This window comes from Hypanus sabinus, chromosome 16 (genome assembly GCF_030144855.1).
Source record: "Hypanus sabinus isolate sHypSab1 chromosome 16, sHypSab1.hap1, whole genome shotgun sequence".
NCBI lineage: Eukaryota > Metazoa > Chordata > Chondrichthyes > Myliobatiformes > Dasyatidae > Hypanus > Hypanus sabinus.
This window is the reverse complement of record NC_082721.1, coordinates 30,604,597-30,632,130: the sequence shown is the minus strand read 5'-3', so window position 1 is coordinate 30,632,130 and position 27,534 is coordinate 30,604,597. Positions and strand designations below refer to the sequence as shown.

The window sequence follows — 27,534 nt, the reverse complement described above, 5'->3', positions numbered from 1 at the left end:
GGGGGAGAGAAGGGTGAGAGGAAGACTTTGAGGATCACAAGTGACTCCAAAAAAAAAAATTGGAGATTGCATATATCGACTTCATTTGGTCCCTTGGTTCAGTCCCTTCCTACCAAGTCTATGACACCTAACATGCCCCCCAGCACTTCCACAGTTCGGTTTCCCAGCCTGATCAGAATCAGAATCAGACTTTAATCGCCAAGTACCTGTACACATACAAGGAATATACTTCCGGCAGATGTTGTCTCTCTGTTCATAACAGATGATAAATATAAATGAAAATATAGATTATACATACAAGTAGTGCAATCCAAGTAATAGTTAGCCAACAGTTAACCGGCAGTTAAGTGACCGCAGTTAAGTGCAAAGTGACCGCAGTACGGAAAAAACTTCTCCAGTGCCTGTTAGTCTTAGTCTGGCGGGATCTGAAGCACCTACCAGACGGAAGCAGACGGATCGCCTGATTTTCACCATTGCCTTCCAGTCCTTAGACAATAGACAATAGACAATAGGTGCAGAAGTAGACCATTCGGCCCCTTGAGTCTGCTCCGCCATTCTGAGATCATGGCTGATCATTCACTATCAATACCCAGTCCCTGCCTTGTCCCCAAATCCCTTGATTCCCCTATCCATCAGATATCTATCTAGCTCCTTCTTGAAAGCATCCAGAGAATTGGCCTCCACCGTCTTCTGAGGCAGTGCATTCCACACCTCCACAACTCTCTGGGAGAAGAAGCTCTTCCTCAACTCTGTTTTAAATAACTGACCTCTTATTCTCAATCCATGCCCTCTGGTACTGGACTCTCCCAACATCTGGAACATATTTCCTGCCTCAATCCTATCAAATCCTTTAATTATCTTAAACGTTTCAATCAGATCCCCTCTCAATCTCCTCAATTCCAGCGTGTACAAGCCCAATCTCTCCAATCTCTCTGCGTAAGACAGCCCTGCCATCCCAGGAATCAACCTAGTGAATCTACGCTGCACTTCCTCAATTGCTAGAATGTCCTTCCTTAAACCTGGAGACCAAAACTGTACACAATATTCCAGGTGTGGTCTCACCAGGGCCCTGTACAAATGCAAAAGGATATCCTTGCTCTTGTACTCAATTCCCTTTGTAACAAAGGCCAACATTCCATTTGCCCTCTTCACTGCCTGTTGCACTTGCTCATTCACCTTCATTGACTGGTGAACTAGGACTCCTAGATCTCTTTGCATTTCTCCCTTACCTAACTCTACACCGTTCAGACAATACTCTGCCCTCTTGTTCCTGCTTCCAAAGTGGATAACTTCACATTTATTCACATTGAATGACATCTTCCAAGTATCTGCCCACTCACCCAGCCTATCCAAGTCTCCCTGTATTCTCCTAACGTCCTCTTCACATGTCACACTGCCACCCAGTTTAGTATCGTCAGCAAACTTGCTGATATAGTTTTCAATGCCCTCATCTAAATCGTTGATATAAATCATAAAGAGCTGTGGTCCCAATACAGAGCCCTGTGGTACCCCACTAGTCACCTCCAGCCAGTCTGAGAAACACCCATTCACTGCTACCCTTTGCTTTCTATCTGCCAACCAGTTTTCTATCCATGTTGAAACCCTGCCCCCAATGCCATGAGCTCTGATTTTACTCACCAATCTCCTATGTGGCACCTTATCGAATGCCTTCTGAAAATCTAGGTACACAACATCCACTGGCTTACCCTCGTCTAACATCCTTGTTACACCCTCAGAAAACTCCAACAGATTAGTCAAGCATGATTTGCCCTTGGTAAATCCATGCTGGCTCGGCCTAATCCTATTTCTGCCATCTAGATGTGCCACTATTTCGTCCTTAATAATGTACTCAAGCATCTTCCCCACGACTGACGTTAGGCTAACAGGACGATAGTTCTCCGTTTTCTCCTTCCCTCCCTTCTTGAAAAGTGGGATAACATTAGCCACTCTCCAATCTTCAGGAAATGATCCTGAATCTAAGGAACATTGGAAAATGATTACCAATGCATCCGCAATTTCCTGAGCCACAGTCCTTCTATAATTCCGTCCTCAATTGGGATGTTTGTTTCTTTCTTGATGCAGGACCCTACCAGTTCCCCTTTATCTCAAGCCTCCTCCACCTGGCAAAACTGATGCTCACCGTTAACAACTTCTCTTTTGGCTCTTCCCATGTTCTCCAGAAGAGATGTGTAGCCCCTGGGTCCCAGCTATACCTGCCTTCTTGTCAGCTACATGGAACAACTCTGCACTGGTGAAGTTCCCCAACTCTTTCTCAGCTACTTTGTGTATCCAATCTGATCTCATCAGTTTCATTAACTTTGCCTCCAACTTCCACCCTGCCCTCAAATTAGCATGGTCTATCTCTGATACCTCTCTTCACCTCTCTGTCTTCATCTCCAGAAACGGGTTATTTACTGGTGTCATTTACAAACTCACTGACTCCCACAGTTACCTTGACCTTACCGCTTCCCATCCTGTCCCTTGCAAGGATGCCATTCCCTTCCCTTCCCTCAGTTTCTCTGTCTCTACCGTATCTATTCTCACTTTGAAGCTTTCCATTCCAGGACATCCAAAATGTCCACTTTTTTTTCCAGAAAATGGAATTCCGCTCCAATGTTAATAATGGCTTCACCGGATTTACCCCACTCCCGACATAACAGGGATAGAATTCCCCTTGTTCTCACCTACCATCTCACTTGCTTCTCTATCTAACATGTCATTCTCTGCAACTTGCTCTATCTCCAATAGGATCCCAGCATCAGGCACGTGTTCCCTTCCTCACTCCCTCTTCCCCTCCATGCTTTCTGCAACTCCATTGTCCACTTCTCCCTCCCTACCAATTCCTCTCCAGGCACTTGCCCCTGTAGCAGTGCTAAGTGTTACACGTTTTCTTACACCTGCTCCCCCACTGCTCTTCAGGGCCCTAAGCAGTCCTTCCAGGCTTTACATGTGAGTCCATTGTATCCGATGCTCCCAGTGTAACCTTCTCTACAATGTTGGAACCCAGGAGCTTTGCTCCATCCACCTAAGCAGACAGGACATCTCAGTGGCCAGGCGTTTTAATTCCACTTGCTCTTCCCACACTAACATGTCTGTCCACAGGCTCCTCCACTGCCATATTGAAACCAGATGCTATTCGGAGGACACCTCATATTCTATCTTGGTAGTCTGCAACTTGATGGCATAACCATAGATTTTTCTAACTCCTGATAAGCAGTCCCCTCTTCCCCCACCCCTACACCATTTTCCCTTTTATCCTTGTCATCCGATTACCCCATCTCTTTTTTGTTCTCTGCCCTTACAACCTGCCCATTCCTTCATCTTCCACCCTGTCATTCCCCACATTCCCTTTATTCCATGATCAATGTGCCCCCCATATCTGATTCCTTCCCCTTCAGTGCTTTGCCTTCTGCATCTGTCACCTACCAATTTGTCACATTATTCCACTTTTTTCCCCTCCTCCACCCCTCACCGGGATTCACCTATCACTTGCCAGCTCTTGCTCCTCCCTCCCTCCTACTGCTTTCTGCACTCTTCTTTTCCAGTCCTGATGAAATATTGACCTTCTTAGATGCTATCTGACCTGCTAAGTTCTTTTAGCATTTTTGTGGATGTTGATCAAGATTTACAGCATCTGCAATCTCTCTTGTGCTAACAACCCATAAAAGCTTGTTGTCCTTAATTTCTTTGAAATTAAAATGGTATCCCTTGCCTCATTAGCTCCCTATTTCTAATACGCTTTCTGCTTATTCCATAAAACTAAAAGCACTCTGTTGTTGCTCTGAAAACTTTTGAAAAGAAACTTGCCAGTAAGTTAGAAAATGTTGAATAATTTTTCAAAACAACTATTTTTCTTCAAGATACATACGAAAGTTTTTGATTTTAGTCATTTGATTCTATTTCTCCTTAATGTTAATTGTTTTTCAGTTCTCCTTTGAGCACTTTACCCTCAATCCTGGCTTGCTATTTACTTTTCACAGAAGTTATTTCAAAATAAATATCAAAGTAAATTTATTATCAATGTACATTTACACTCAGTAGCCTCTTTATTAGGTACCTTCTGTAGCTGATCAGTGGCCATTGAGTGTATGTTCATGGTCTTTTTCTGATGTAGCCCATCCACTTAAAGGCTTGAAGCATTCAGAGATGCTCTTCTGCACACCACTGTTGCAACATGTGGCTACTTGAATTACTGTTGCCTTCCTGTTAGCTTGAACCAGTCTGGCCATTTTTCCTCTGACCTCTCTCACTAACAAGGTGTTTTTGCCCATAGAACTTCTGCTCATTGGATATTTTTGGGTTTTTTTGCACCGTTCTATGTAAGCTCTAGAGAATGCTGTGCATGAAAATTCTAGGAGATCAGTGGTTTCAGAGATACTCAAACCACCCTGTCTGATACCAATAATCATTCCACAGTCAACATCACTTAGGTCACATTTCATCTCCATTCTGATATTTGGTCTGAATAACAAATGAACCTGTTGACCATATCTGCATGCTTTCTTACATTGAGTTACTGCCAGGTAAATAGCTGATTAGATATTAATTGCTAGACCATAAGACAGAGGTTGGCCATTCAGCCCATCAAGTCTGCTCCACCATTTCATCATGAGCTGATCCAATCTCCCTTTTAGTTCCATTCCCCCACCTTCTCACCATAACCTTTGATGCCCTGACTACTCAGATACCTCTCAATCTCTGATAAATAGATTAGCTGAGTGTATACTTACTCTGAGATCATTTTCTTGCAAGCATTCAAGTGGATACTATAGAATGAGTGAAGAGGAGATCTACAAAAATGTTGCCTGGATTGGAGGGCGTACCTTATGAGAATAGGTTGACTGTACTTGGCTTTTCTTCCTTGGAGTGAGAGGATGAGAGGTGATCTGATAGAGGTGTACAAGATGATGAGGGGCATTGATTGTGTTGATAGCTGGAGGCTTTTTCCCAGGGCTGAAATGGCTAGCACAAGGGGGCATCATTTTAATGTGCCAAGGGGATGTCCAGGGCAAGTTTTTCCACACAGAGTGGTGGGTGCATGGGATGCACTGCTGGTGTCATAAGGGGTCACAAGGCTGGACCCAAGCACAGGACACAGGCACTGAAGTACTAGGGGCAGGATGGGAACAACTAAATGATAGACAAGATGTGGTGACTGAGGTGTGCATGAGGGACATGACGTTCAAGGTGATTCTGGGGTTCCAGGAGAGTCTTAGAGTTCAGGCAAGGCATGATCCCAGAGTTCACTGGGCAGGCCATGTAACTCCTAGGCAGGGCCCAGACCTCCCAGGCAGGAACACAGGGGCCTGAGCAGGTCACAGGGCACCTGGGTAGATTGTGGGGGCACAACCCATCAACAACAAGGGATAGATAGGGGCAGAGACCCCAACAGACAACAGCAGTCCAGCCAGGCTTGCCTGACAGAGGCAAGGGATATGAAGGAAACTAAGTCCAGGGTGACTGCCAGACTTACTCAAAGGACTCATCTTTAACCAGAAGAACTCCAAGCCAGGACAACCCCCACTCCACTCAGTCCCAGAGGCCCCTATATACACCACCAGCTGATGGGCATCAGGTGCGCCTCCTTGAGCCCCAACAAGCCACAATGATCCACAGGTGTGACTAATTGGGCTCAAGGGCAAAAGGAGGGATGGCTACAAGACCCGGAGTCACGGACCGGATCAAGACCCGGAATGTGGGCTCCAGACTGGACCATAACAGCTGGAGACGGTGGTGGAAGTGGATACAACAGGGTCTTTTAAAAGACTCTTAGATAGGTATATGGAGCTTAGAAAAATAGAGGGCTATATGCTAGGGAAATTCTAAGAAGCATCTAGAGTAGGCTACATGGTCGGTACAACATTGTGGGCCGAAGGACCTGTAATTACTATAAATTTCTAATTTCTATATTCATTCATAGTAGAACAAAGAACTACAATAGAATTAGTGAAAAACTACACACAAAGACTGACAAGCAACCAATGTACGAAAGAAGACAAATTGTGCAAATACAAAAAAACTTGATATCAGTGAGCATGAGTTGTAGAGTCCATGAAAGTGACTCCATATGTTGTGTTCAGTGTTGAGGTGAGTGAAGTTATCCACATTGGTTCAGGAATCTGTTGGGTGGAGGCAATTGACTGTTTCTAAATATGCTGATGAGAGACCTAAATCTCCTGTGGCAGTGATGAGATGGTGGAGGGCCTTGATGATGGATGCTGCTTTCTCGTGGCAGTGCTCCTTGTAGAGCGCCCAATGGCTTTTCCGGTGATGGATTGGGCTGAAATCACCACTCTTTGTAGGCTTTTCCATTCTTGGATGTTGATGTTTCCATATAGGCTATGACACAACCAGTCATGATACTCTCCAGTTGATCTATAGACATTAGTCAAATTGACATTGAGTGAGAGGTTACTGTTGTGTCACCACTCAGCCAGATTTTCAATCTTCCTCCTGTATACTGATTCATCCTGACATTTGATTCAGCCAACAGCAGTGGTGTTGTCAGCGAGCTAAAATATGGCATTGGAGTTGTGCTTGGTGTAAAACGAGTAGATCTGAGAGCTAAGCACATGTCCTTGTGGTGCACCTGTGCTGATGGAGATTGTGGAGGAGATGTTGCCAATCCAAACTGACTCTGATTTGCAGTCGAGGAATCGCGGATCGAATTGCGTAAGGAGGTGTTGAGGTCTGGGTCTTGCAGCTTATTGATTAATTTTGTGGAGATGATAGTGTTGAACGCTGAGCTGCACAATGACAAGTGTCCTGATATATGCATCTTCACTGTCCAGATGTTCCAGAGCTGAGAGAAGAGCCAATGAAATGGCATCTGCTGTTGACCTGTTATGATGGTAGACAAACTGAAATGAATCCAAATCCCTCCACAGTCTTTCACCACATTATCTGAGCTCATTCCCTCCATTGTTGCTTCTAGGCATCAGCCTAAAGTACTTACCTGTAGATGGTTAATTACCAGTGTGTATCTCCTGCTCAAAGTGTAAAGTACTCAAAGTACATATATGTCACTATATACAACCCCAAGATTCATTTTCTTGTGGGCATTCACAGTAAGTACAAGAAACACAATAGAATCAATGGAAGACCACACCCAACAGGTCAGACAAACAACTACCAGTAATGTGCAAAGGACAACAAACTGTGTTAATATAAAAAGAAAGATTAAATAATAAATAAATAAGCTATAAATTTCCAGAACATGGAATGGAGAGTTCTTGAATGTGAGTGCATAGGTTGTGGGACAGTTCAGGGATTGGCCAAGTGAAGTTATCTACTCTGGTTCAGGAGCCTGATGGTTGAGGGGTAATAACTGTTGTCCCTTCTAAATTAGCCCATTGTATTCAACAAGTGACTCTGGGTGCGAAAGAAATTATGTGCTGTCATACAAAAACAGATGCCTCAAGCTTGGAAGTCAATTGCTAATTTAAAAGAGTGTGAGCAATGAAATTCTGACCGTCAATTATTTTGCTATGTCTAATTATAGGCTGAGGTCAAGTGCTCTCTCCCTTGTCATAGTCATTTCTCTTGGTGAAGTTGTGATAGGCATGGCTGTTAAGACTTAACACAGATTTCTGTCTGTTTGCTAAAATGGCGTACGGAAAAGAAATTTAGAGAGGAAGCATAGTGGATAATTAAGTTACCAAAATCACTCAAAGGTGCGTGTGTGTTGAGGCATGTTAGCTCTAGAAGTTACTGCTGGTGACAATAGGGAAGGAATTGGCTATGTAAAATACTGCAAGTGACCCATTTGCCTTTGGTATCTATGTTCAATTATATTTTACATACCTTTGGGCTGATTTAACTGAAAATAGATGTTGCCAAGTATTTAGTTTGTCTCTAAAGCATAGCTTTCCTTTAAAGCATTAGTAGCCTGGGTCATGTGTCATTGTACAAAACAAATCTAGCATCTTTCTATAAGGTTGACTTTGCACTTTGAATTTTCCAACAAATGGGTTGGTATTTGCTACGTCATGCTCACGAATTGATACCCCTGATGAGATGAAACTTGCTACAAGATGTTCCTTGCTCTACTTGGTTGATTCATTCACCAGCTGAATGCTTTTATGTTGGCGTTCTATAATTGGCATTGGGTTTCTCGTGCAGGTGTGTTTACCTGGGTTAGTATTGGGCCCCTTTTTATTCAGTATATCAGGCTTGTCAATAAACTCCACATCAATGAAAGTTGAAGGAATATATTTGTTTTTCTTGCTCCGACAATGGCCCTTTTAACTTTGACAAATGATAGTGAATTAAAAATAATTTCTGGCAGAGGCGAGGGTGTGTTGATGTTACCATACTCAGTAGTATTATTGGATGGATCCTGTTACCAGAGCAACTGCTGCATTCTTAGTATTGTTTCTTTGGAATATACTGTAGCTCTTACCTCAATCACAACATTTGTGGCTCGAACTCTGGAACAAAAATGCAGGTCACCTATCTTGTGCCCCTGCATACTTGTTATGAAGATTAAATTTCCATTCAGGTTTCAGATCATTTATACGGGGTTGGTTTGTTACAGTTCTTGGTTCATGCTGGCGTTGGAGAAGAGAAGGACGGTGCTGGTCAGAGAGGGTGCATTATCTGCTCATGGATGTGGGGGTTGTTGTGGGATACAGGAGGAAAAGTGAAACTTGCAACAACCATTTCTTCTTGACTTGTGTTTGATTTACTCTGAAGTGAGAGGCTGGAAGGCTCTTTTGAAAGTGAAAAATCTGACATTTTCTGTAGCTAAGTTCAGTCCCGGTGAAAGTATAAAAATGCTCAATGTGTGCTCCCTGGTGCGTTTGAGTGGGGCAATTCTTTTAAAAACTGCAAGATAGGGTATTGATAGATCCCATCTGATATCCAACATCAGGGATATCTGATGGTGACAAGTAGTTCAGAGTGAAAATGATCCTATTTCTTTAATGTATTTATCTTTGGGATTTTACACACCATTTAATTTGCCCATACATTTTTCTATGAATATGCAATCTGAAATAATACGCAGTACTGGCTATGCTGATGCATACAAAACAGTTGACAGTGCAGACTAGATAGACGTGGCTGTGTTGATCAAATCAGTTTCTTTACTTTTTCATAATAGTTCCAGATTCTGACAATAACATAATTGACCCTGAGCAGTTTGTTCTGCAATAAAACCTGGTTATGGCCTCCAATCCAGATGGGTTTTGTGATATTTTTTTAAAAGTCTGCTTATGGTTTAACTTTGTGGGTTTGTGTTAAAGCTAACGTGAGAAAAAAGTTATAGGTGAAATATGACTAGTTCCTTGTCACGTTGTTCACTTCCCAATTCCCAGACCACAACAAAATGAGGTAGCTAACACTGTGCTTACACATGGATTGGGGTAGAGTTTTCTGCATGTCCCACTGCTTTGTCATATCAGTCCTGTTCCTAGTTGTAAAGCTGCTAACTTAAAGGTCCAACTCATGCTCTTTCATTTTGTTGGAGTTGTCCATTCAATGAATCTAGTGATATTCCATTCTCCAATCCTCTTGTATCCATTGCCTTGTTTGTATCCACACCTTATTCTCCAAGTCCATAAGCATCCCTTAAATTTATTGTTAATGCAGCTTTTGCCTTACCTTGCTGTCTATTTATACTTTATTGATGAAATAAGATTGCTGAACTGCTGAACCCCTTTGTGACTGGGTTTACAAGCGTTATCTCATATCATGCAGAAATATGAAAAATGTCGTCCACCCCCAAGCTTCTTCATTCCTCTTCCCTCCAGGTGACTGTACTGTCCTTAACCAGATTCTTGCTTATCTGTGCTCATTTCCAACCACGATCTGACTTCCTACCCTTCTTTGTTAATGCCGCACTTCCCCAATAATCCGTCCATCTATCTGTGCTGTAACTTCATCCAAAAACATCTGGCCAGTTTGCACATGTATCCTGACACCTTTTCCACCTCTCTTGGCCATGTTACTGTGTTGCTCAGCTGTTTGTCTGACATTGAGTATTCTGTTAAGTATCATTTCCTGGCCAAAGATTACGAAGCTGTTTCTCATCAATGTTTCTTTCTCTCCACCTGCCACAGGCTGAAGTTGAACCAGATTTTGAGCAATCTCATGTTTCATTTAGCTTTCAACTGACTTTTTCATCACGTCCTCTCCATCAGCAAAACTTTGAAGATCCAACTGCATTCCTCCCACTTTCTGCTGAATCCCTGATTCTGCCCCTTAGACTGGATATTCTGAAGCTCTCTGTGTTGGCATCCATCCTCCAGTCTTCCAAACATCTACTGCTCATTATCCCAAAACAATTGTTCTGCTCCCATACTGTGTTAGCCATCATTACTGTTTGCCACTCGTTCTCAGTCTCTCATCACTACAATTTAATATGCTTATTTTCAACTTCATCCATCAAAAATATATAGATATTGGTTTATTTTTTGTCCTGTGTACCAAGATAAAGTGAAAAGCTCATCTCACATTCTGTTTCTATCATCATCAGATGTAGCACAAGGTAAAACAATAATGATGCAAAATACACTATATAAGCTACCGAGAAAGTGCAGTACAGGTATACAATTGAATGCAAGATCATAAGGAGGTAGACTGTGAGATTAAGAGCCTATTTTATTGTATGAGATCCATTCAAGAGTCTGATAATAGCAGGATATAAACTGACCTTGAGTCTGGTGCTTTCTGACATTTGTATCTTCTGCTTGATGGCAGACGGGGAGAAGAGAGAATTCCTGGGGGGAGGGTGGTGTCTTTGATTGTGCTGACTGCTTTACTGAGGCAGTGGGAAGAAGGTGTGGACAGCTTCCATAGGATTGGAACTGGCTTCCATGATGCGCTGAGCTGTGCACATCTCCGTAGTGTCTTGTGGTCACGTGCAGAGCAGTTGTCACACCAAACCAGTATCCAGGTAGAATGCTTTCTATGATGCATCAATAAAAATTGGAAAGGGTTGACAGGGACATGCCAAATCTTTTTAGCCTCCTGTGGAATTAGAGACTTTGGTGAGTTTTCTTGGCCATAGCTCCAAAGTGGTTGGACCAGATCAGGCTATTGGTGACATTCACACCTAGGATCCTGAAGCTCTCAGCCTCTGAAACTCAGCACCATTGATCCAGACATCAGTTGTCTCCCTTCCTGAAGTCAAAGACCAGCTTTTTATGTTTGGTTGACGTTGAGAGAAAGGTTGTTGCCATGATACCATATCATTGAGCTCTCGATCTCCTTCCTGCACTCTGACTCGACGCTATTTGAATGCAGCCCACTTCGGTGGTATCACCTACAAGCTTGTAGGTGGAGTTGGAGCAGAATCTGGCCACGCAGTCGTGAGTGAACATGGAGTAGAGTAGGGGGCACAACCTTGAGGAGCACCAGAGCTGAGAATGATCATGGCGAAGGTATTGCTGCCTGTCCTTACTGATTACAGTCCACTGGCTGGGAAATCAAGAATCCAGTTGCAGAGGATGGATCTGGTCATGGGTTTGCCTGGAATTGTAGCACTGAAGGTGGGTTTGTAGTCAATAAACAATAGATTAACGTAGGTGTGTTTACTGTCCAGTTGCTCCAGAAATGAGTGTGGTAGAATGGGAGTACACCTGTTTCAGTGGGTTGGGGTTTTCTGGAAATTGACGCAAGCCATGACCAGCCTCTCAAAGCACTTCATGATGGTAGATGTCAAAGCCACTAGACACAGGACCTTGTTTTTCTTGTGTACTAGGACGATAGTTTTAAAGCAGGAGGGAACCACAGCTTGAAGCAGGGAGAGATTAAAAATGCCAGCTGGTCCACACAGATTCTAAAGACAGGGTCAGGGACACCACCCAGGCCTGATGTTTCCACAGAGCCTGATATTATGTTCCTGATAGTGACTGTAGATTCAGATGCACTGGAGACTATCAGGTACGTGTTGATATACACGTTCCTTTCTGTTCAAAGTGTGCATAGAAAGTGTTAAGCTCATTGTGAGGGGATGTTGCCTGACTTTGTTTTGTAACCCATTGCATTATGTAAGCCCTGCCATAGCTGCTGACTGGACCAAGATTTGATTTTGGCTTTAAGCATCTCTGATAGGTTTATGGAGTTCATATCTTAATTTCTTATGAAAGTCAGGATCACTAGCTTGAATGCTGCAAACTTGGTCTTCAGAAGAGAGTGTGTTTCCTGGTTTATCCATTGTTTCCAATTTGAAAAGAAACGGATGTCCTCTTTGGTACACAGTCTCAATACACTTGCTGATAAAGTCCGTGACGCAAGTACCTACTATAACACAAGGGGATCAAGATGGCACCCAAGTGGCAATCCTGTACATGCAGCTCTGATGAGAATAATCAAATATTCCCATTTAGGGCTACTGTTCTAACTCTGACACATTCATCCAAGCTGGAAGTTGAGTCTTTGATCATCAATTGCCAACCAACTTAAAGCAGTCATGTGGAAACACACTTGTTTCCTCAGACCAGCTTCGTGTGGCATTCTGTGTTGTGCCCTCCTGTTTCAGCTTCTGTTTGTATGCAGTGAGTACAACCCCAGCCTGGTTTATCCAAGCATGGATGGAGAATGACTCAGTAGCTATTTTAATTGTTGTCAAGTAATGGCTGAGGGTGTTTAGGCCTCTGGTTCAGGAGATGAGCTGGTAGTAATTTGGTTAAAACACTCTTGAAAGTGGTGTGATTGAAGTCATTTGCAATGATGAATAGTGCCTCTGCAATTATAAGGTGTAGAAAAAATGTATTTTATGGCACCGGCTAAGAAGGATTTGTAATGTGGAAAACAAATTAAGAGATTTGAAATAGGTATTCAACACATAGTTGGCTTGATTAAGAAAAAGACACAGATTTAAGATGGACTTAGCAGCAACTTTAAGAAAGGTTTAGATAAATAGGGACAAAAATTATAAGGCCCTAAATAGGAGTGGTGGTGATGATGTGGATGAAGAGCAGGTAGTAGGATTAATTAGGAAATTATTTTCAAATTCCACAGGACATAGGCTTGAAGTATGAGTTTGAAAGACTAGCAAGTAAATTAGTGTGGTGAACTATGTGCCTGTCGGGACACGCCCCTACTGACTGCTCCTGTGGCTCCTCCCACAGGCCCCTGTATAAAGGAGACCTGCGGCCTGAAGATCGGCCTCAGTCTCCAGGACCTTGTATGATAGACACTCACTCCTGGTTCCTTCTTCCAGTCAATAAAAGCCGATATCTCGCCTACGTCTCAGTGTGAGTTATTGATGGTGCATCAATTTTATTGACTGGAAGTTTTAAAACATGGAACCCGTTTTGCGTCCGGACCGGTTGGATTTGGACCCTCAAGACCCTGACGCGGCTCTCGCTTTTGAACACTGGCTTGCATGCTTCCAATCGTACTTGGCGGAGCTTCGTGCGACTGAACCCGCCGTTATGCACAGAATCCTACTCTCGAGGGTCTCCTCCAAAGTTTACTCCTTTATCCGGGACCTGCCGACCTACGAAGGGGCACTGGACGCCCTCAAACGACAGTACCTGCGGCCGGTGAACACCGTCTACGCAAGACATCGCTTAGCTACCCGGCAACAGCGGCCTGGCGAATCGTGCGCTGAGTTTCTCCGAGCACTACAGACACTCGTCCGAGCTTGTGACTGCAAGACGCTCACGGCAGAACAGCATGCGGAGCTGCTGGTGCGAGACGCCTTTGTGACGGGACTGAGGTCAGTGTACATGCGCCAGCGACTGCTGGAGAACTCGGATCTTACCTTAAGCTCGGCGATAGAGAAGGCCAACGCTCTAGAAGCTGCTTTGCATAACGCCGACGCTGTCCAGTCGCGCGATTCCCCGCCGGTTTCGTGGACGCCTCAGACCCCGCCACCGCCGGCTCCCGGGAGCGAATTCGCCAACGCCGCCGCCAGTCGCCATTCCACGAGCTCCCCGACCCAGACCACGGCTGTGGCCCGTAAGAAACTCGTGCTTTGTTATTTCTGTGGCCAAAAGAAACATCCTCGACAACGCTGTCCAGCGCGAGAAGCGACCTGCTCCAGCTGCGGAAAGTGGGGCCATTTCGCCAAGGTCTGTAAGTCTCAACCTCGAGCGGAGTGCAGCGCTGCGGGTGAAACGTGGGGGCCGCCATCTTGCATGCCGGGATGTGGGCGGCCATCTTTGTCGACGTCAGCACGCCCCGCCCCCGATCCTCCGATGCTGACCGGGTACCCCGACGGCGATCCAACTCTGGCCACTGTGACTCTCGACCAAAGCGCCCCGCACCAGCTTGCAAGATCCATGATGGACATCCAGGTGGAGGGGCATTGGACTGGATGCCTGTTTGACACGGGCAGCACTGGGAGTTTTATTCACCCGGACACAGTGCAACGCTGCGGACTTGCAACGCGGCCGGTCAGTCGGAGGTTCCATTTGGCCTCTGGGTCGCAGTCCGCAGACATCCGGGCGGGTTGTGTAGCGACTTTGGTGGTGCAAGGCACAGAATATCGGGACTTTGAACTGCTGGTCATGCCTAATCTGTGTGCACCTGTGCTATTGGGGCAGGACTTCCAGAGCCATCTCGAAAGTGTGACTATGGTATACGACGGGCCCCTCCCACCACTCACTGTCAAGAATCCTCAGTTTTGTGGGACTTCTTCACATACCCCGCTACTGACCACACACACACACAGACACACACATCCCATCCAGAACCAGGCCAACAGCTGCGCTACCGACACTTGCAGCCTCTCCACTCTCAAGATCCCTCCCCCACCGCTGTTCGCCAACCTGACCCCCGACTGTAAACCTGTGGCAACCAAAAGCAGGAGGTACAGCGCGGGGGACCGGGCCTTCATTCAGTCGGAGGTGCAGCGGCTGCTCAGGGAGGGGATCATTGAGCCGAGCACAAGCCCTTGGAGGGCCCAGGTGGTTGTTGTTCGGACTGGGCAGAAAAATAGGATGGTGGTGGACTATAGTCAAACCATCAATAGGTTTACGCAGCTTGACGCATGCCCCCTACCCCGCATCGCGGATATGGTCAACCAGATTGCTCAGTATAAGGTGTACTCGACAATAGATCTGAAATCCGCTTATCACCAGCTCCCCATCTGCCCAGAGGACCGCCCCTACACCGCCTTCGAGGCGGGCGGCCGGCTCTATCACTTCCTGCGCGTCCCTTTCGGTGTCACGAATGGTGTCTCTGTCTTCCAGAGGGAAATGGACCAGATGGTGGACCAGTACCAACTGCAGGCCACATTTCCCTATCTGGATAACATCACCATCTGTGGTCATGACAGGCCAGATCACGACGCCAACCTCCAACGGTTTCTCCAAGTGGCCGCAGCTCTGAACCTTACTTATAACAGGGACAAGTGTGTTTTTGGTACCACCCGCCTTGCTATACTTGGGTATGTCATGGAAAACGGGGTTATTGGGCCTGATCCCGAACGTATGCGCCCCCTGTTAGAGCTCCCTCTTCCCACCACTCTCAAGGCCCTCAGACGGTGCCTGGGGTTTTTTTCCTATTACGCCCAATGGGTCCCCCATTACGCAGACAAGGCTCGCCCCCTGGTCAAGTCTACCTCGTTTCCCCTCTCTGCTGAGGCCTGCGCGGCCTTCAACTGCATTAAAGCGGACATTGCCAAAGCTACGATGCATGCAGTGGACGAGACCGCTCCCTTCCAAGTGGAGTGTGATGCCTCCGATTTCGCTCTGGCTGCTACCCTTAATCAGGAAGGCAGACCAGTAGCATTCTTTTCTCGCACCCTCCAAGGCTCTGAAATTCGGCACTCCGCGGTGGAGAAAGAAGCCCAGGCCATAGTGGAGGTTGTTAGGCACTGGAGGCACTATCTTGCTGGCAAAAGATTCACTGTGCTGACCGACCAGCGCTCGGTTGCGTTCCTGTTCAGCAACCAACAGCGGGGCAAGATCAAAAATGATAAGATTTTGCGGTGGAGGATAGAACTCTCCACCTACACCTATGATATCCTGTACCGGCCTGGCAGACTCAATGAGCCCCCTGATGCCCTATCCCGGGGAACATGTGCTAGCACACAGCTCGACCAGCTGTACGCCCTTCATGCACAACTTTGCCATCCGGGGGTCACCCGATTTTACCATTTTGTGAAAGCTCGGAACCTGCCGTACTCCCTGGAGGACATCAGGACGATGACCAGGGACTGCCAAATTTGTGCCGAGTGCAAACCGCACTTCTACTGTCCTGACACGGCACAACTTGTCAAGGCCACCCGCCCTTTTGAACGCCTGAGTGTTGACTTTAAGGGCCCCCTTCCCTCCACTGACCGCAATGTCTATTTTCTCAGTGTTATTGACGAGTTCTCACGGTTCCCCTTTGCCATCCCCTGCCCCGACACCACTGCCACGTCCGTCATAAAAGCCCTGCGCCAGCTCTTCACTCTGTTCGGGTATCCCTGCTATATCCACAGTGATAGAGGGTCCTCCTTTATGAGTGAGGAGCTGCGCCAGTACTTGCTAGCTAGGGGCATTGCTACCAGTCGGACCACGAGTTATAATCCCCGGGGTAATGGCCAGGTAGAGCGGGAGAATGCCACAGTGTGGAAGGCCACACTTTTAGCCCTTAAGTCCAAAGGGTTGCCGGTCTCTCGATGGCAGGAGGTCCTCCCTGAGGCACTGCACTCTATCCGCTCTCTGTTATGTACGTCCACCAATGCCACCCCTCACGAACGCCTATTCTCTTTTCCCAGGAAGTCTGTCACTGGGACCACCCTACCAGTTTGGCTGACGTCCCCGGGGCCAGTGCTGCTCCGGAAACATGTGAGGAGCAATAAATACTCCCCGCTGGTGGAGAGGGTTCACCTTCTCCATGCGAACCCCCAGTATGCTTACGTGGTCTTACCTGATGGGCGGGAGGACACGGTCTCCATCCGCGACCTGGCACCCGCAGGTGCAGCAGACCACTACCCTGAAGGCTCTCCGGTAACTGTGAACCCTGCACCAGAGATGACACCGTACTCACCAGGCCCTACACAGACTCCTCACGACACTTGTATACCGGGCGTTTCGTACGCATTTATACCAGGCACATGCATGAGGGATCACCGGCGCCTAGTGGGCAAGAACACGCGCAACCCCCGTCCCCTGTGCAATCGCCAATGTTGCCGGCACCTATGCGGTCACAGCCGGTGCTACGTAGATCGCAGCGACAGATTCGACCGCCTGATCGGCTTGACTTGTAAGAACCTTCGCTACATGAGGACTTTTTCAAACGAAGGGGGGGTGAATGTGGTGAACTATGTGCCTGTCGGGACACGCCCCTACTGACTGCTCCTGTGGCTCCTCCCACAGGCCCCTGTATAAAGGAGACCTGCGGCCTGAAGATCGGCCTCAGTCTCCAGGACCTTGTATGATAGACACTCACTCCTGGTTCCTTCTTCCAGTCAATAAAAGCCGATATCTCGCCTACGTCTCAGTGTGAGTTATTGATGGTGCATCAATTAGGAAGATTCTTTTCATTAAGAAGGTGGCAGTGTTTGGAACTCATTGCCTGAGAGGCTGAAGGAGGCAGAAACCTTCACCAGCTTTAAAATGTACTTGAATGTGAACATGTGGAGCCATACCAGGCCACACATATTGTGAAAGAAGGTTGTATTAGACTGGGCAGCTCTTTCCAGACTGGCACAGATATGAAGGGCCAAATACCACCCCTCCATCTATGCTCTGTCATTTTATGAATGTACAGTCCCATATTTGAACCACTTCATGGCCTCGACCCTTCATACTGCTCCATCCCTTTAATCGTCACACTCTCTAGGGCCTATCTCAGTGATTCCAGGCTCTGGTGCATTCTCTGTTCTGGTTGCACCATTGCTGGCCTTAAGCTCTGCAGATCTCTTCCTGAGCTCCTGACTTGTACCTCATCCTTCCATTGATTCTCCTTGAAACCTACCTTTCCACGAAGCATTAGTTAACTGCTCCAAAAGATCTTCATATTCCATTCGGCATTGATCTTTTCTTTTTGAGCCTCTGTAAAGGACCTAAGATCTTTTACCCTTTATAGTGTATGAATTTAAGTTGTTGCCATTTGGGCTCATTGATAAATAATCATTTAAAAATCAGAACCACAGAGAGGTTAGGTAAAGGAGATAGTCGGAAGTAGGCGATGAACTTCAATCAGTATTAAAGTTAATTGGCTGCACTCCCACAGCTGGGGCCCAAAGGTAATGGGCTCCTGGACCAGTGCAGGAGCTGAGTCTGTAATCTACTCTGTCAATTCATTGCTGGTGTTAAGGAAGTGTTGTCTGTTTTGCTTCAACTGTCTGCTTTTCAGGTGAGCGTGAAGGATCCTGTTGCATTTTCATAGATGAGCAAATGATTGCAGTTTGAACCCTGACTGACGTTTTTACCACAACCAGCATTGCTTCACTGACCACTCAACCCCTTTCGTTCCTGGGAGTCTGGTGTGACTGCACTGAATAACAAGAACACTGGGACTGTGAGACTTTGCAAGGACACAGAGATCAGGCGTGAACTTTATGAAAGGAAGAGGAATCTTGAGTGAATGCAAGACCTACTTCTGCCTCTTCTGATGTGGCTAATGCTTTGGACCACATGTTTGTTCATGTATCCTTCTATCTGGTTTACAGGGAAGCGGGTGCTGGTGAAGCAAGGACGACTGTACCACAGTACAAAAGGAATTCATTGACCCACATGCGGCAATCCATTTCCACACCAACATACCACACCAACATTGTGAGTGGCAGGAATGTCTAATAAATACAGTATAAGACATCTGTGCAAAGATTTCAAGAGCTCAATGAATTTTTACAGCCACTTGGCTATTGTGTTTCTCTGTATTTTAATTATGTTTCTATGCCTCTGCCTCTCTGGCATTATGCCAGAGCAGTTTTACAAATTACTTTTCCTCTCTCCTTACTTTCTAACTTCTTTCACTGGTGTGAATTTCAGCCATTTAGCTTTGAACCTGTGGAGCCCCTGGATTTTGAGGCGCACGTAGCAGATCAGTTGGCAAATCCCGAGGTGGAGTCACTTCAGCACCTGGTGGACTTCCCAAAGGACGACATCGAAGTCACCCTGTCTTCTCGAGAGTATCGGACAGTGACTCCTGCTGAGCCAGACAGCTGGTAAGATGAGCCTTTCTGACGAATGATGAGACCATGAAAACTGCAGTGAGGCTTCTTTACCTGTCCTTTTATAACATTTTTAAAAAATGAATTAAGGGAATATGCATGCGGACAGCGGTGTATTATCTAACAATGACTGCATCAGTGATTTATGATGACTCGTTTCTATGTGCACTAGTACTTTAATGTAGCCATATTGTAATCACAGATCAGTAATCTATTGCCTTGTGTTTCTTAATTTTGCTCTTATGAGTGTTTGTAATATGCCCCTGTACATCATGGTAACTTGTTGTGGGAGATTGCTATAACTTGTTACAGAGTTGACTATAGTTTGTTCTGTGGGCTGTGAGTCCTTATTGTTTATAAAGACAGTATATTGCCTACAAGAGTTATCTATAACTCATTGACTAATCATCTACCTGCACTGAGACTACTTAATTCTGCATGAGGCACACTTTAGATTCTCCCTCTCCCTCAAATCTCAAATTAATCTTTATACTTTAAGAATTGTTAAGTTTTTAAATATTGCTTCTTTGAAGTGGTTACTGTTAATGTTATTTCCCCCTTCTTATTGGAGTTATTGTAGCAGAGACTTGGGAGTATTTGGGTGACGTGGAGAAAAGAGAAAGCTGTGATTTTACTTGGCTTTTGACCAATCACCTGCCGCATGCTGAATTTCAGTTCCCCCATGTTGTTGAGTCAAGATTAGTTAAATGAAAACACCACTTCCATCCATTTTTCAAAGTTCAAAATAAATTTATTATCGAAGTACATGTGTTCCTTAAGATTCTTAAAGGTTGTCACAGCCAGGAAGATAGTGGAGATAAGCTCCCGCTAACTATTAAATATTCCCAATCTGTGTATCTCAAATCGCCTCTGACAACCAGGTTCAGCTCCTGGCCTTCACGTGTGGCTTGGCCACTAAGTCCATAGAACCATTTCTACTGACAGAAGAGGCTGCAAAGGCAGGTTACTGGCACCTTAAAACCAGTCGCTTTGGGCAGATGGGGCTCATCAGCCGTGGTTGGCAGCTCATCTAGGAGAAGAAAAGCTCTGATCTCAAACCTCTGCTGTCTCGTGACTACACCCACTCTTAGCAAAGGCTTTGGGAGTAAACCCCAAGGGAAAATCCAGAGTTAGAATACCCAAGGCAGTCCTACATTGAGTTCATCGCTGACTGGCAGCCCCTGCGACACTGCAGGTGCCAGACTGTGCTGATCCCTGCCGTTCCTTTGAATACATCAGCTGAGCGGGGACAGGGGGCCTGCTACATGGGCAATAGCTTGCTCTGCATATCGTACTGCCCAGGCCTGTGTACTCGTTTGTGTATCATGTAGACAGCTAGAACATAACATCCATGGTCCACTCTGACCAGCGGAGGGCCTCACATATACGTCATCACAAAACACAATAGAATCAAAAGGACGAATTCTCAACGTGCAAAAGACAAAAAAGCTGCAAGTTCAAAAAGAAAAACGAAAGATAAATAGTAGTTTTTAAAAAAAGCAATAAATATCAAGAACATGAGATGAAGAGTCCTTGAAAATGAGCCCATAGGTTGTGGGAACAGTTCAGTGATGAGGTGAGTAAAGTTATCCCCTCTGGTTCAAGAGCCTAATGTTTGATGGGTAATAACTTCCTGAACCTGGTGATGTGAGTCCTGAGGCTCCTGTGCCTTCTTGCTGATGGCAGCAGTGAGAAGAGAGCATGGCCTAGATGGAGAGGCTTTTGATGATGGATGCTGCTTTCCTGCAACAGCCCTGCATGTAGATGTGGTCACTGGGGAGGGTGGGGGGGGGGAGCCATATCCATTACTTTTTGTTGAAGAGAGGCGGTCTTCAGTGACATCATAGAATATTTTTCACATTCTAATTTAATGATAGGTTTTCATAAAACAGCAAATTGAAATGCGTACGATATTCGTGCAAGAGATTTTCTTTTCATGTTAGCTTTACCATTCTCAACTGTTGTCTCAGAAAGTTCTGGTTTTATTCCAGGATTTGAGCTCATAAGCAAGTTTGGGTGTTTAAAAACTGAGACTATTGCAGTTCCTGAACTGCCTTCTTTCAATGAAACATTAAAATAAGTATGTGCCTGTTTATGGGAATGAGAGGCATCCATTGCAGAGCTGAGAGTTGTTTCTGTTTTCAAAGACAGTTTCTTCATCCATTAGTGACAGGCAGACATACCTTATTGATCCCGAGGGAAAGTGGGTTTCGTTACAGCCGCACCAACCGAGAATAGTGAAGAAATATAGCAATATAAAACCATACATAATTAAATAATAAGTTAATCATGCCAAGTGGAAATAAGTCCAGGGCCAGCCTATTGGCACAGGGTGTCTGACACTCACCACACCATTAATATTACTGCTTTTAGGGCTTTGCTACGTTCAAAAATGTTGTCATATTTACATGACTTGCTGTGAGGAACATTAGTAACACTGACATTTGTGATATGATTTAAGGGGTTTTTACTTTTTCTACCTTTTAAAGCAATGGATAATCCTCTTGATTTTGTTACTTGATAGGGAAAACCTGACTCCACAGGTGAGATCATGTGTGGAGACCTACACCAAGAAATGGCTGACAGTAACCAGGAGGTATGTGAATCATTGTTTCTGATTATAGGACAAGGGGCATGTTGGCTCTTGCCCCAAAATACCTATACTTGATTATTTTTGTATTTGTAAAATTAAAAATTGTGTTTAACGTTTTCCTTATTTAAGTTTCACAAGACATTGAATCAAAATAGGACACCTCCTAAGATGATCCCAGTTGCCTCTCTGGAAAAGAAATATCATATAAACAGCCGTACCGGTTTGCTACCCACCTAACACAGAAAGTCAGTCAGAATTACGGAATGGTTACAAGCAGAGAAGGAGGCATTTAACCCACTGAGTTCCAGCAGGATCTATGTAAGAGTAGCTCAAGTTTGTCCTGGTCCCCTACTCTCTTGCAAGTTCTTTTCTTTCAGCTGCCTAGTCATCTCCTTTTCACACACTGCTACTTACTCTGCCTCATTTACAACATTCGGCTGTGAATTCCAGTCACTCAGTGTAAAACATAATTCTTATGTAACTTTTGCCCATCACCCTCACTTTATAAGCACTAGTTATTGACCCCCTCTATCACTGATTTTAATGCCTTTCACATTTCCGCACAACCTTAGTCTCAAGGAGAATAACTCCAAAGTTTCCAGTCTATTCTCAAGTTACTCATCCCTGGAATTGCAAGATGGAATAGCGGATGCTAAATAACTGATAGAAAACCAGAAAATGCTGGAAATACCTAGCAGATGAGGTAACATCTCTGTCCTGCTGAGTATTTTCAAATTTCCCTGAATCATGTTGTAGCTCTTTTCTACACCTTTTCACCTTTTCTATACTGTGCAAGGTTTATGGTGTGGCAGAGCCAGTATTCTACTGAAAGGTCATTGACTTGAATTTTTAGCATTTTTTCCTTTCTCTACAGATGCTGCCTGACTTGCTGAGTCATTCAACATTGTCTATTTGTCGTCTTATTGTTCTTAAAAGCTCATTATTACTTTCTTAATCTGTGAAACCCTGAATCCTCACTTTTTAACCATTTCCCCAGCTACCCTGAAACTTTATTAGGTATACCTGTACACTTGCTCGTTAATGCAAATATCTAATCAGCCAATCATGTGGCAGCAACCCAGTGCATAAAAGCATGCAGCCATGGTCAAAAGGCTCAGTTGTTTAGACCAAACATCAGAATGGGGAAACAATGTCCTGGCTACCAGAGACCGGCGAAAGTTCATTGTATCTTGTTACAGTCTGTTACTGTCAACTCTTTACAAAGAGGACCTGAAACATGCATTGCAATCCCTATTTGTATTAGCAAAAAAAACTTAATGGCTGTTTTGGATGTTTTCCTGAACCCATGCTCTAACCACTATTTAGATTTTCCGTTTTCATCTTGGGCTGTCTCACAGGATTCAGGCTGATTTTGCTTCCTTTTCCATTTTGAGGGTTTTGAGGTGGCTAACGAGGCCAGTGTGGAACTGCAGCTCCCTTTGTAGATGAGGCAGGAAGTCTGTGTCATGGTGGGGAGCTCGAGAGGTGATGTGGGTCCTTCCACCATTTACACTGGGCTTGTGATGTGTTGCCTCAGGTTCTCAGTGACATCCTGATTGCTCCTTGACCTTTTTAAGCCTTCATGGGTGAGAGGTTCCCAGGAGTCAGTGGAAATGTTGCAGTTTTTGATATTGGTTCTGGTTATTGGTTTATTATTGTTACCTGTGTAAGATAGAGTGAAAAACTTGCCTTGCGTACTGTTTATACAGATCAAGTCATTACCCAGATGCATTGAGTAGAACAATAATGAAACAGAATAAAATCTAAAGGTCACCAAAAGAGTGCATTGCAGGAAAATGGTGAAGTGAAATCATAATGAAGTAGATTGTGAGGCCGAGAGTCCATCTTATCGTACAAGGGGTCTGTTCGAGATTCTGATAACAGTGGGATAGAAGCTGTCCTTGAGCCTGGTTGTAGGCCCGTGCATCTTCTGCCTGATGGTAGATGGGAGAAGAGGGAAGGTCATGGGTGGGTGGGGTCTATAATTGTGCTGGGTGCTTTACTGTGGTAGCAAGAAATATAGACAGTCCATGGAGGGGGAGGCTGATTGTTGTGATTGCTGAACCATGTCCACAGCTCTGTCCGGCAATCACGTGCAGAGCAGTTCCTATTCCGGACAGAATGCTTTCTGCGGAGCATCGATACAAATTGGTAAGAGTCGACGGGGACATGCTGAATTTCTTTAGCCCGGTAAGCTGTTGCTGAGTTTCTTTGGCCATGACATCAACATGGTTGGACAAGGTGATGTCCACACCAAAGAACTTGAAGCTCTCAGCCATCTTGACCACAACACCATCGATGTGGACAGAAGATGTGCACTGCCAACATCTGAATTTAATTACCAGCTCTTTTGTCTTGATGACATTGAGGGAAAGATAAACACCAACGATTCCACACATGCTGGAAATCCAGAGCAATACACACGATATGCTGGAAGGACTCAGCAGGTCAGGCAGCATCTATAGAAAAAAATAACGAGTCGATGTTTCAGGGCTGGAAAGAAGGGGGAGAAGAAGCCAGAATAAGAAGATGGGGGAAGGGGCAGGAATACAAGCTAGAAGGTGACAGGTGAAACCAGATAAAAGTGAAGGTAGGTGGTTGGGAGAGGGGGGGATGAAATGAGAAGCTGGGAGGTGATAGGTGGAAAAGGTAAAAGGCTGAAGAAGAAGGATTCTGATGGGAGAGGATAGTAGGCCATGGGAGAAAGGAAAGGAGGAGGGACACCAGAGGATAGTGAGAGTTAGGTAAGGAGAAGAAAAGAGTTAAGAGAGGAGCCAGACTGGGGAATGGAAGAACAGAGAAGTGAGTGGAGAAAGAAATCACTAGAAGTTAAAGAAATCGATGACCATGCCATCAGGTTGGAGGGTTCCCAGATGAAATAAGCCCCCTACAACCTGTGAGTACAGGAAGCCATGAACTGACGTGTCAGAATGGGAATGGGGATTGGAATTTAAATGCTTGGCCATTGGATCCAGCTTGTTGCAGACGGAGGAAAGGTGCTCAACCACAATCGATGTCGGGTCTCACCAATGTAGAGGAGGCTTGCACCGGGAGTCAGAATACACTAGATAACTCCAAAAGACTCTCAAGTAAATTGTTGCCTCACTTGGAAGGAGTGTTTGGGGCCCTGAACGGTGGCGAGGGAGGAGGTAAGTGGGCAGCTGCAGCAATTTGTTGTCATAACACCATGACACCAAGCTATCTATCTCCTTCTTGTACTCCAAAAAGTCGTTATTTCAGACGTGACCCATCATCACCTGCAAGCTGTGGTCAGAGCAGAATCTGGCCACACAGTGTGGGGCTAACCCACAATCTTGTGGAGCACCAGTGTTTAGAATAACGTTCTGAGGCCACTCTCAGGTTGAAAGTGTTGCTGCCCATCCTTGCTGATCGCAATCTGTTGGTCAGAAAGTCAAGGATCCATTTGCAGAGGCGGGCATTAACTCCCAGGGTCCTAAGTCTGGTCTTGGGTTTGCTTAGATTTATGGTATTGAAGGCAGAACTGCAATCTATAAAAAATAGTGTGACATAGATGTTTTTACTGTCCAGCCACACCACAAATGAGTGTTGGGTCTGGGGTATGGCATCTGCTGTAGACCTGTTTTGGCGATGGTGGTGGTCTGATAGCTGGAGTTGATACCAGGCTCTTGAAGTAGAGTACTTCATGATGGTAGATGTTAGAATCAGTGGAGGGCAGTCATTAAGGCATGTTATCTTGTTTTTCTTGAGTACCATGACAATTGAGGTCTTCTAAAGCAGGAAGGCACCATAGTTTGAAGCAAGGAGAGGTTAAAAATGTCAGCAAATACCCCTGCCAGATGATATGCACAGGATCTGAGGACACAGCTGGGCCCAATGCTTTCTGCATATTCACCCACTGGAAGACTGATCTTACATCTGCCGTGGTGACTGTAGGTCCAGGTGCACAGGAGACTGTCAGGGTGGGTGGTGGCATATCCATTCCTTTCTGTTCAAAACATGCATGGAATGTACTAAGCCCAATGGGAAAGGATATGCTGCTGTTTGCAACATTGCTTGACTTTGTTTTGTAACCTGTTCGATTATGTAAGCCTTGCCACAGCTGACGGCTAGACTGAGATTAGATTTTGGACTGCTACTGACTCTTAGCATCTCTGACAGCTTTATGGTCACCTGATTTGAATGCTGCAGACTTCGACTTCACAAGAGAGTGGATCTCCTGGTTTGGGTTCATGGTTTCCTACTTGGGTACACCTGGATTGTCCTCTTTGATACACAGACATTTTTGAGAACATTATTGAATCTTTTCCTCTGTCCACCTGGTTACCTCTTCCCATGACAGAGCTCGGGAAAGATTGTCTACTTCCAGAGTCTGTATCTGGGCACATAATGGCCTGTACAGTAGCTTCAATATTGACTTCAACACTGTTGATTTCAACGTTGTCGTCCGAGTTTGGTGCCGGAACATGTGACGGCACTTGTGGGTTGCCCCAGCGCACCCTTGGATGTGTTAGTTGTTGATGCATATGGCACACTTCACTGTATGTTCTAAGGCACACATGATAAATAAATCTTAGTGTGAACCTAAGTAAATCTGAAGCTGAGGATGCTGGCCTGGGAAAGGGTTGTTTATCCTGCTGGTGAATTTGGTGGATTTTGCAGAAGTGCTATGGGAAATATCTCTTCAGTCTTTGGAGGTGCACGTGATAGGTAGAGCACGCTCAGCAGCAGACACCTGCTGCCTAATAGAACATGTTCAGCATCCTGACGAAGGGTCTCGGCCTGAAACGTCGACAGCGCTTCTCCCTATAGATGCTGCCTGGCCTGCTGTGTTCCACCAGCATCTTGTGTGTGATGTTCAGCATTTGAGGTCTTGACCTTTGAACATTCTTTTCCTCACGTTGACTGGAAGGGAAGATGAGTTTAATCTCTGATTTCTGTCTCCATTGGAAGGAGGCGTCTGAAATTTGTGAGCTGGTCCATGTTTTCCAAACTCCTATCTTAGCATTTATTGTTAGTGATGATGCATAAGGCGAGTTGGGGGGAGGGGCAGATGTTTTGGCAGGATGATGCATGATGGGGGCACATTAGTAGATGATGTTTGATCTACAGATATGAATGTAATTTCTCTTGAATGAATTAGTGATTACCTGAAGCTTAGAGCTGAGAATGTTGGTTTGGAAGCCAACACTGTTTATTTGTTTATCCTTCCAATGGATTTGGAAGATTTTGTGGGGACAACAGATTCCCAGTGCTTTGAGGTTCTTGCTGTGGTTGCCCAAGTGTCAGGGGCATATATCAGTGTTGTCCAATAGATCATAAGTCCTGTGCCAAGCTTGTGGTCTTCATTTTTAAATCAGTCACCCAAAGGTTGTATCGTCATAGTCAAGATGATGGTGAACTTTATCAGCATTTCTCTGAGAAAAAAATCTCCTAGAGTATGAGAAATGATTCACAGTCAGGCCCTAGAAAGCATGGGCTATTTTTCAAGCATTGGCATCAAGATCCTTCACTGGAGTGTTATTACGCAATGCTTGATATTAAGGGTACATAGCCAAAGATTATTTGAAGAGGTAGGCTTTAGAGACAAAGGTTGAAGGTTTAGGCAGGTAATTTAAGATTTTAGGACCAAAGGTGTACTGAGTTAAACGTGGCCATGCAGGAGGCCAGAAATGGAGGAGTGCGGATATCATGGAGGGTAGAACTTCTGAAGGAGGCAACAGATAACCCATGGGCAGCGCAGTGGTGCACTAAGCAGAATAGACTTTCACGGCAATTCAGTGTCACATTCTGACTGGATGTCTTTTGTCTGATATCCCATTCTCTCTTCTCACTCACACGTGCTCCACTTTTGCTGATGTTTTGTTCAAGTGTCGCCAAATGTAGAGGACTATCTGGT

At 45.2% G+C, this 27,534-nt stretch overlaps 1 protein-coding gene across 3 annotated transcripts in view; it reads left to right on the top strand.

The window, feature by feature from the left end:
- Nucleotides 1-27,534, top strand: part of LOC132406173 (dedicator of cytokinesis protein 8-like) — a 239,078-nt gene that overhangs the window by 9,222 nt on the left and 202,322 nt on the right. For all 3 annotated transcript variants that reach the window (XR_009516088.1, XR_009516087.1, XM_059991466.1), the window contains exons 2-4: nucleotides 18,560-18,665; nucleotides 18,882-19,057; nucleotides 21,588-21,659. Coding sequence is in view for 1 of the 3 variants with exons in the window: in XM_059991466.1 (XP_059847449.1) it covers nucleotides 18,560-18,665; nucleotides 18,882-19,057; nucleotides 21,588-21,659 (354 nt within the window). In the remaining 2 variants the exon portion in view is untranslated. The remainder of the gene's footprint in view (nucleotides 1-18,559; nucleotides 18,666-18,881; nucleotides 19,058-21,587; nucleotides 21,660-27,534) is intronic.